A 9,481-nucleotide genomic window follows, 5' to 3' on the forward strand; every position below is an offset into this window, starting at 1 on the left:
CGCAAAAGTTGTGTTTTTTCTCCGTGAACAGTTACGACAACGTGGCCGTCAGCTGGTTCATCCTGGTAACACGATCACGTGCGGAAAAAGTTCAGAGCCCGGTATGAACACGGGCGGTTCGCAGATGAGCACTTAAGTGCCGAACGTAACTGGTGTGGGCACCGGCACCGTCTCCGTTCTGGTCGGCCTGAAAACCCTTTGTATGGGCCTGTTGCTGTTCACCCTCCCCCCTCATGTCATGCAGACACACCTGCAGCTGGTGGCTTTGCTTACCCAGACAACAACAACAACTGACTCATTCACTGATCCTGAGGCAGCTGCTTGTGGTGCTTGCTTGCCTTTCATGCAAACCTGCAACAGCCACTGTAGTTGGTTGGTGTTTCTATGGCTCAGTCCCATCCTTGTGCATTACTATCCTCCATGATGGCTGTTCATGTGGAAGTGATCCTGGTTCATGCTCTTGCTGCATGGGCTCCATCGTTATCCTCCTCCACCCCTCCCTACACCTCTCCCAGGGTTTTTTGAGTGGACGCCTTACCTCCTCTTCCTCCTCCTCCTCCTCCTCTTCCTCCTCTTCCTCCTGCCTGCAAGCTCCCTCCGCTCATGCATCCTCCCGTTTTTTTCCTCATCGGGCATTTTTATTAATTTTATTTAATTTTTTGCTTTAAGTGCTTCACCTGCGTATCTCGTGTTCCCCCAATGTTCCCCATTTTGTAGAATGCTGTTGTTCTGAAATATTTTCTAAAACATGGGTGTCTATGGCGCTCTCCACCACAAAGGTTCCGACCCCTGTACTAGGGTATGCTATCCAGCAGCTTGCTCTCTGCATATTTTTCATGGCTTTTGAAACGAGGAGCTTGAATTTCAATTGCGGCCTTGCTTGAAGTATTGTGCGCTCATCTTTATGCAGGCTTTTGGGAAAGGGGCTGCACCCTGCTTGAAGCTTTTTACCCTGCCTGATTGTGCCGTCTACACACGCACACACACACACACACACACACACACACACACACACACACACACACACACACACACACACACACACACACACACACACACGCACACACGCACAACCCCCTATGTCTGACTGAGTCTTAACTGCAGCTTGCTATTGCTTTGTGCATCTATTGATTAGTGCATCTCCCAGTGAGTCTCCGCTCAAGGGCTGTGTATAGTCCTGCATTTCTCCCCGGCAATCAATAAAGTTACTCTTACTAGTTTCCCAGGTTTTCGCTTGGCTCCGATTGCATTTTTGGTCTCCGCATCTTATCCTGCTTATCAAGCCTAAAGGAGCATTTGCCACCACTTTGATTGTGTTTGATTCCATGTTTAGAGAACTGCATTTGTTGTGTTTTCAAGAAGTGACCAAGCGTAATTTTATGAAACTTCATGCAAGACGAAATTATGAAATGTCATGAGATTCGTTCTCCTGGTCAGAATGCGGCAGTTAATGGAGTTCAGGAAAAAAGGAAATGGAGATAGAGATGTATTTCATATATACATTTACAGGCAGTTCAGTAGTGATGATGCTGCTGCTTACAATGCTGTAAACAGCCAAGGTGTTCCCACAGTGTATTTCCCAGTAGAAAGAGGCCAGTCCCTCGAGACCTTTCAAATCAGCACAGCTGCAGGAAAGCGAGCAGGAAGAGCCTTACTTGATATATTATTACGGTGCTGATTAAGTAATATTGCTTTTCACTATACTGCCCTGCAAAGGCAAAGTGCAGTAACTACACCAACATTAAAACTGAGAAAAAGTCCTTCAAAGTATTGGTATGAGGTCGGATATTATAGTTGCGGCAAATTTGACATAGCAATATCTCTGTAACGGGGCACATTTGGACCATAATAATGCTCTGTCACAAGATAAGAGGTTTTATGAAAAGCATTTTCAGTATGAATTCAATTGACTAAATACGTAGTTACTGTAAACACAGTACAGAATGCCCCACGATACGATTAGAAAATTATTCGATTCAATCGCCGGCCTCAGGATTGATGCATCGATACATTTCGATTATTATTTCCACCCCTACCAATCATGTCCAGATTCTGGCTCTCGGCTTCAAAATCTCCAGCGAGATCAAAGCAGGGCAGAGGACAGCTTCAATCCACGCTCCAGCAGAATCGCGACTCCTTAATGGGAAATAGAGCCTCAGCTTTAGCGAGCCTCCTGCGATGGCCAGGCGGTAATCCTTTCCCTGGTGAGGAGGAGCTCAGAGATACGACCCCTCAAGATTAGCTCTTGTAGCAACATTTGAGCTGAGAGATATGATGGGTTTTCTAGCAGGATTAGGCTTTCATTCAGGAGTATAATTCAATTATTGAGCTGATCCCTCCCTCTATGCTGCTGCTGCTGATGCTGCCTCTTTGTGCTTTTTTTGTTTTGTTTGGTTTTGAAATATCTCCTGTCTCTTGTTCGGTGTTTCAGTGGCTGTTGTTTTTTATTTTTTTAGTTTAATAATTACTTTATTTTTTGTGTAAGAGGAGTGATCTTCCTCACAGCACTGTTTCTTAATGAGCTGCTTGCTTGAAACTTCCCTCCAATTTTGCCTGGTGTTACACACAATGACCACATGAGGGCGCTGCTGGCTTGCATATGCTCGAGTTCTACATAGACAGACGCTTGTATACGTAACTATACGCCTGCCTGTGAGTGCATTCCAATATGCAGACTTGCGTCCTCCACTTGTGCTTGTGGATTCGTGCCAGGAAGTAATATGTCATGATGACATCACTGACAACAGCCTTGTATTTCAATATCTCGCTAAAGCTCAATTGTGAAGTCATTTTCTCATTTGCAAACTGGGTGGTGAATGAAGAATAGTCCCCCAAAAGTGGTTGTGGCTAGGCCGACAGCAGGGAAACTTAATTGTTTTCTCCACTGAGGCAGGGCGTTAGCAAAATGTGAGGCCACAAGTACAAGTGGATATTGGAATGCACCCTGTGTGTCTTGCTTGTGTTTTGATCCTCCAGTGTGTGTGTGTGTCTGTCCCAGTACTGCTCTTGTTTGTGAGTTGCATATTTCAATGTTCCCTACGCTTCAACCTTCAGTCTCATCTTCAGTTCAAGTATTTGTTTTATCTGATGAGCATTTGGACTCATGCTGCTTTGAGCTTTGGCGGAAATACTTATTTGCTTTGTTTGTATTTCATTTCTCTCGACACAAGTGACCTGTTGCATACCAAGTGAGCTGTTGGTTTGTTTTGTGCTTTAAAGGAACACTCCACCTTATTTCAGGTCATTGCCCTGGTAAAATATGAGAATCACTATATGACTGCAATGCCTAGTTTAACAGTATAGCCATATTTAACATAGTAATGGAAGTCTATGGTACCAAATAAAGTGTCATCAAATGTACTTATAAAGCACTTTAAAATGAATGTAAAATTCACCAGTGTGCATAAACTGCTATTAAATTCAATCCAGAGATCACTTGTGGCTTGATGCTAATGGTACCATTTGCCTCCATAGTTTGTGTTAAGATATGCTAATAATGTCAAGCTAAGTACTGAACACACTGAAGAAAATTCTATGCACATTCATGTGTAATACAGGGAAAAAATGCAAATATGAGAAGAAAAAAGGGTGGACTGTTCCTTTAAAGAGACCTGGCTTACTCTCCTGTTGGACCTCTCCCTCACCCTCCGTTAATTTTTTTAGTGACCTTTTGCATTCGGAATGAGTTGTTTGTTTGTGTTGCACTCTAAGACAAAATGGCTGTAATACTCTGTTTTTTGAACATCCACCCACCCACTCCTCACCCTTGCAGACAAGGACTCCAAGTCTCCTTCGCAGCCAGAGCCAGAGGCACCAGGCGAGGGGGAGGCCGAGGGCGAGAGGGAGGAGGAGGAGGCGGCCGAGGAGGGGTCCCCGTCCGGCAGCCCGTCGGCGCCCCCTAACGCAGGCGACGAGAACAGCAACAGCAGCCACTTCTCTACGTCGAGAGGGACCCAGGACGAGAACGCGGACACCGCTGTGGACGCTGACGCTGACAAGACCGGCCAGGATGGCACAGGTTAAAAAAAAAAAGAATTTCTAAAAATCTGCAACACTGCTTGTGCTCCTGGTGTTGTATTGTAGAGAAGAGGGCAACGTGTGAGCCATTCGCTCAATGTCAGGTCATTGGCAGTAGGGATGCACCGATACCGATACTGGTATCGGTATCGGCTACCGATACTGCTCATTATACTCGTACTCGTACTCGCCAAGCACTTGCCGATACCAGCTACGAGTACTACTATTACTCAAAACAATGCAAAATCTTGTCATGTTCTGTGGACTTGAAATCAGCATGGAAAAAGTGCCACCTCATACATTTACTAACATTTAAATCTACATGGAAATGGACAATAAGAATATGACAGGTGGAAAAAAACAAGGCCATGCATTTATTTTCATTGTATTTTGGTGGTAAAAGGTATCGGTATCGGTACTCGGTATCGGCAAGTACACACATTAATGTACTCGTACTTGTATCGGTTTTCAAAAAAGTGGTATCGGTGCATCCCTAATTGGCAGGCTAACCGGGTCACACAGCTGCTCACAGTGTTATCACCTTATTCATACCTTCAGGGCTCTAAATGAACTTTTCCCATCACCAGCCAGAATTGGCTAGTACATGCTAATATACTAGCCAAACTCTCGCCGACTAATGGGTCAAAGTGGCTTGTAAGTTGGTCTTTTGTTAGCCTGGGCGAAAAGCCGACTGTTGACTCAGTCAATCAGTCTGGCAAAAGCCATGAGGAATCCGTCTCCGTGGACGGTGGGAGATAGTCTGATCTTACTCTCTTTAAATTAATTGGAGTTCCAAACTCAAATTAAAACCCATATTGTGCTTTATTAGCATGCCTGTTACGTTATAGCGTCGCAAAAGCAAACAAATAACAACACGAATATTCAACCAACCCAGCCCAGCCCAGGCCAGCCTGTGACATGGATGTGTGTCGGCCGGGGAGCAGCTAGGCTAGGCTAGGCTAGGCTAGGCTAGGGCACGGAACATTAACTCCCTAACCTCCCACTTATGGCTGACCAGTAGATTATTCCATAAGCACAGAGCATAGAGCGCCCCGTTTCCAAAACACCTGCTGACCACTTTATAACACGTTAGAGATAAACTTTTTTGAAATTCCACTGTGTTGCATCAAGGTTTTTTCGAAAGAAAATCACTTCCATCCACCTCTGGAAAATTGTCTTAATGGGGTATGCTGAAGGTTCAAACTAACACCACAGACTCTCTCCCACATTATAACACGTTAGAGATAACTTTTTTGAAATTCCACTGTGTTGCATCAAGGTTTTTTAAAAAAAAAAGAAAATCACTTCCATCCACCTTCTACAAGCTTCTACCTCTGGAAAATGGTCTTAATGGGGTTATGCGGAAGGGTCAAACTAACATCACAGCCTCCTCTCCCACATGAAGAGCGTCTATGTTTGGCTTAATCCTATATATACCTTTTTATTTGGCCGCTGGGGCGTCTGCTTCGACCCTTTATGAGGCGTTAAAGCCCGTTGGAGTTGAAGACTTGGAGGTGTGGTCGTGTGTGTGTGTGTTAAATGTGTGTTAAATCCAGGTGCTGTTCTACCCTCGACTGAGTCTGCGGGTGTCTGTGAGGGGCAGGTGTGCGTGTGTGTGTGTGTGAAGAAAGAGGGGGGCGGAAGCATGAGAGAGAGCATGAGATGATTTTTAACCTCTTACTGCAGATGTTGCCCATCGACAGGCCTATTCACTCTTTGCCGAGAACACTCAACTACATCGTAACAACATTGCTATGACAATGCAATGAGTCTTAAGTGACAAAGACTTGATCATTACCTTTTTTGTGGCCATAAGTTTATGTAATCGAGGCGCTGTGCAATGAATGGAGGTGTAAAAAACGCACACCAGCAAAGGAGGTGCTGGCAACCTCCTCGCCAGCCAGATCTCTCTTGCAAGAGGAGAGAAGTGCCACACACTCCAGAGTTGCACAATTAAGTCTTTCATGTGACAACTTTTCTCTCCTTTTGCAAGAGGTTCTGTGCTAACCTTTTTATTTGTGTGCTGTGCTGTGCGTGTTTCAGGGGATGGGAAAGAGCGGGGGTCTAACGGCGAGGGCGGTGCTGGCGGTGGTGTGTCGAAAGGCCCCCCCACGCGCATGGTGACGCGGCTCCGGAACCCGGAGAGCAAGCTGAGCCAGCTGAAGAGCCGACAGGCAGCCGACGCCGTCCAGGAGACCACCAAGACAGGCTTCAAGGAGGGCAGCAAGGAGGTGAGTAGTAGAGCTGCACAATACATATATATACAGTATTGCATGCTGTTATCGAGTACACGACACTACCTAAGGCCTGTTTCAGACAATATATAGTCCAGGAGACCACCAAGACAGGCTTCAAGGAGGGCAGCAAGGAGGTGAGTATGTATGTATATATATATATATATATATATATATATATATATATATATATATATATATATATATATATATATATATATGTATGTAGTATCGCATGCTGTTATCGAGTACACGACACCACCAGGACAGGCTGCAAGGAGGGGAGACCTAAGGCCTGTTTCAGACCATATATAGTCCACTAGACCATACTCAAGGAGGGCAGCAAGGAGGTGAGGCCTAATGCCGTGTCCAGACCCAGAGCGAACTACGCTGCCTGGTATCGGAGGTAGCAGAAGAAGTTTCGCCTTGAATTCGCTGTATTCGCTCTGGACGCGACATTGACATGTTTGATTTCGCTAATCACATAACGGCTCTGGCTTGACAGCCTGGGACATTGAGAGATGTGAACATTCCAATTGGTTTGAACCCCGTCATAGCTCATTACCATAAGATAGAGGTAGTCGGGCGGTAGCTGGTCCATCTCCATGAGTATATGTGTATGATAAATGATTTAATAACCAACATTTTTTTTGAAAATTAAAGGAACTCAATGTAGAAATATAGCTGCAAGCAGCAATGCGGGGCCAAGCAGTAAACTTGCCAGAGCCGCCACGGCAACAGAAGGAACTGCAGCGCCCCCTTTGGTCCAAATCTCGACAATGTTGGTGTGCATTCCTTGGACGAGAGTGTGATCACGTAAACCAAGTTTAGTTTGAATCCGTTGAAGAGCTGCCGAGATATGAGCTCACTTCCTGTTACCTGTTGGTGGCGCTAGAGAGCTTGGGGTCTGGATTTTTTTGTGGGAGGTCATGGGATGGACTAGAATGTGTGCAAAAAATCCTAACAGAAATTGACTAACGGTTGCTGAGATATGACCTCACTTCCTGTTTTGCCACCTTTATGACAATTTTGATTGGCTGTCACCGGCAAACGACAAGAGGTGTTCAAAATTCTTTCCTCTCCCCCCTCCCTCTCCCTCCCTCCCTCCCTTCTTCTCTCCCTCTCCCTCTCCCTCTCCCTCTCCCCCCTCCCTCTCCCTCTCCCTCTCCCTCTGTCTGTCTGTGTGTATGTGAGGAGGGGGTGGGGGGTGGGGTGCAGGGGCTGGGGCAGTGGGGCTTGACCCCCTGCCGAGAATGGTGTCAGTGAACGTGCGCAAGGGGAGCAGAGGAGACAGAGAGATGAGAAAAAATCCCTCCATTCTTTCCACAATTTTGAATGGCTGCTGTGAGCTGATAGTTTTTTCAATCGTTATGAAAATCCATACCTGGGTGCAACATGGTGGGAGGATGACCTGTGTACCAATATTTTGAAAATTGGGATACGGTTCAAAAGATACAGGCAAAAATGTAGCTAAAATTTTGACCTGCTGGTGGCGCTACAGAGTTTGAGCTGGGGATCTGATTTTTTTTGTGGTAGGTCATGGGATGGACTACTATATGTGTACAAAATCCCTGCCCAATTCGACAAACGGTTGCTGAGATATGACCTCACTTCCTGTTTCGCCACGTTTACGTCAATTTTGATTGGCTCTCACGGCTAAACGATAAAAGATATCCAATATTCCTGAAGACCCCATGTGTAGCTCAGTCCAGAGATACTATATACCGAATTTCGGGTGAATTGGTCAAAAATTGCGGGAAAATTAACATTTTTATTGAATTTTACAAAATTCAAAATGGCGGGAAAACTATCCTGGCGGAAAATGACGTCATAGTGTGCGTTGGACAGCAATTATAATCCTCTGTGATCATTCTATTTAGTAAAATTGTTTATATGACATACAATATTATGGAAAAGAATCGGGAGCCTACTGAAAATAGATATGTCCTTGAAATCCTAAACATAAGAATCCTATAGGCTGCAATGTAATGTTGGCCAGCCTTTTGAGAGACTGGTCTGAGGAATTGGTGTATATAGAAGTAAGTGTGTGTGTGTGTGTGTGTGTGTGTGTGTGTGTGTGTGTGTGTGTGTGTGTGTGTGTGTATGTGAGAGACAGAGGAACCGAGAGAACAACAATGGTCTCTCTCTCTCTCTCTCTCTCTCTCCCTCCCTCCTTCCCTCTCTCTCCCTCTCCCCCTCCCTCTCCCTCTCCCGCTGTCTGTGTGTGTGGGGTGGAGGTGGGGGGGTATGTGCAGGGGCTGGGGCAGTGGGGCTTTGGTTGACACTAGAGCAATAGCAGACTACGCACACACCTAAGCTCTCGTCTCTTGTGTGTCCAGAGACCCCCTGCCGAGAATGGTGTCAGTGAACGTGCGCAGGTGCCGTTGGCAAAGGGGACAGAGAGATGAGAAAAATCCCTCCATTCTTTCCACAATTTTGAATGGCTGCTGAGAGCTGATAGTTTTTTCAATCGTTACGAAAATCCATACCTGGGTGCAGCATAGTGTGAAGATGATCTGTGTACCAATATTGTGAAAATTGGGAGTACGGTTCAAAAGCTACAGGCAAAAATGTAGCTAAAATTTTGACCTGCTGGTGGCGCTACAGAGTTTGAGCTGGGGATCTGATTTTTTTTGTGGTAGGTCATGGGATGGACTACTATGTGTGTACAAAATCCCTGCCCAATTCGACAAACGGTTGCTGAGATATGACCTCACTTCCTGTTTCGCCACATTTACGACAATTTTGATTGGCTCTCACGGCTAAACGATAAAAGATATCCAATATTCATGAAGACCCCATGTGTAGCTCAGTCCAGAGATACTATATACCGAGTTTTGGGCGAATTGGTCAAAAATTACGGGAAAATTAACATTTTTATTGAATTTTACAAAATTCAAAATGGCGGGAAAACTATCCTGGCGGAAAATGACGTCATAGGGTGCGTTGGATTCGTCTTGACTCAAGGATTCCAGGGATACCAAGTTTATGAAAATTGGCCCAGCGGTTCAAAAGTTACAAGCAGAAATGTACCTGCAACTTTGACCTGCTGGTGGCGCTAGAGCGTTGGGGCTGGGGTCCTATAAATTGCTGTGGGTAATGCTGAGACTGCCCCGAATGTGTGTGCCAATTTACAGCATTTTCCTGCCTACGGTTCTATGGGCTGCCATAGACTTGCAGAGGGATAGGAATGGTGACTAGAGAATAATAATAATAATGAAGAAAACCTA

The 9,481-nt window shown here is 45.4% G+C and overlaps 1 protein-coding gene across 1 annotated transcript in view; it reads left to right on the forward strand.

Annotated features, from left to right (window-relative positions):
- The window catches only part of bptf (bromodomain PHD finger transcription factor), a 110,741-nt gene that overhangs the window by 28,551 nt on the left and 72,709 nt on the right, over positions 1-9,481 (forward strand). Inside the window, exons 8-9 of the mRNA XM_063196175.1 lie at positions 3,773-4,018; positions 6,061-6,248. Of these exons, the coding sequence (XP_063052245.1) occupies positions 3,773-4,018; positions 6,061-6,248 (434 nt within the window). The remainder of the gene's footprint in view (positions 1-3,772; positions 4,019-6,060; positions 6,249-9,481) is intronic.

This window comes from Engraulis encrasicolus, chromosome 1 (assembly GCF_034702125.1).
Source record: "Engraulis encrasicolus isolate BLACKSEA-1 chromosome 1, IST_EnEncr_1.0, whole genome shotgun sequence".
NCBI classification, from domain to species: Eukaryota; Metazoa; Chordata; class Actinopteri; order Clupeiformes; family Engraulidae; genus Engraulis; species Engraulis encrasicolus.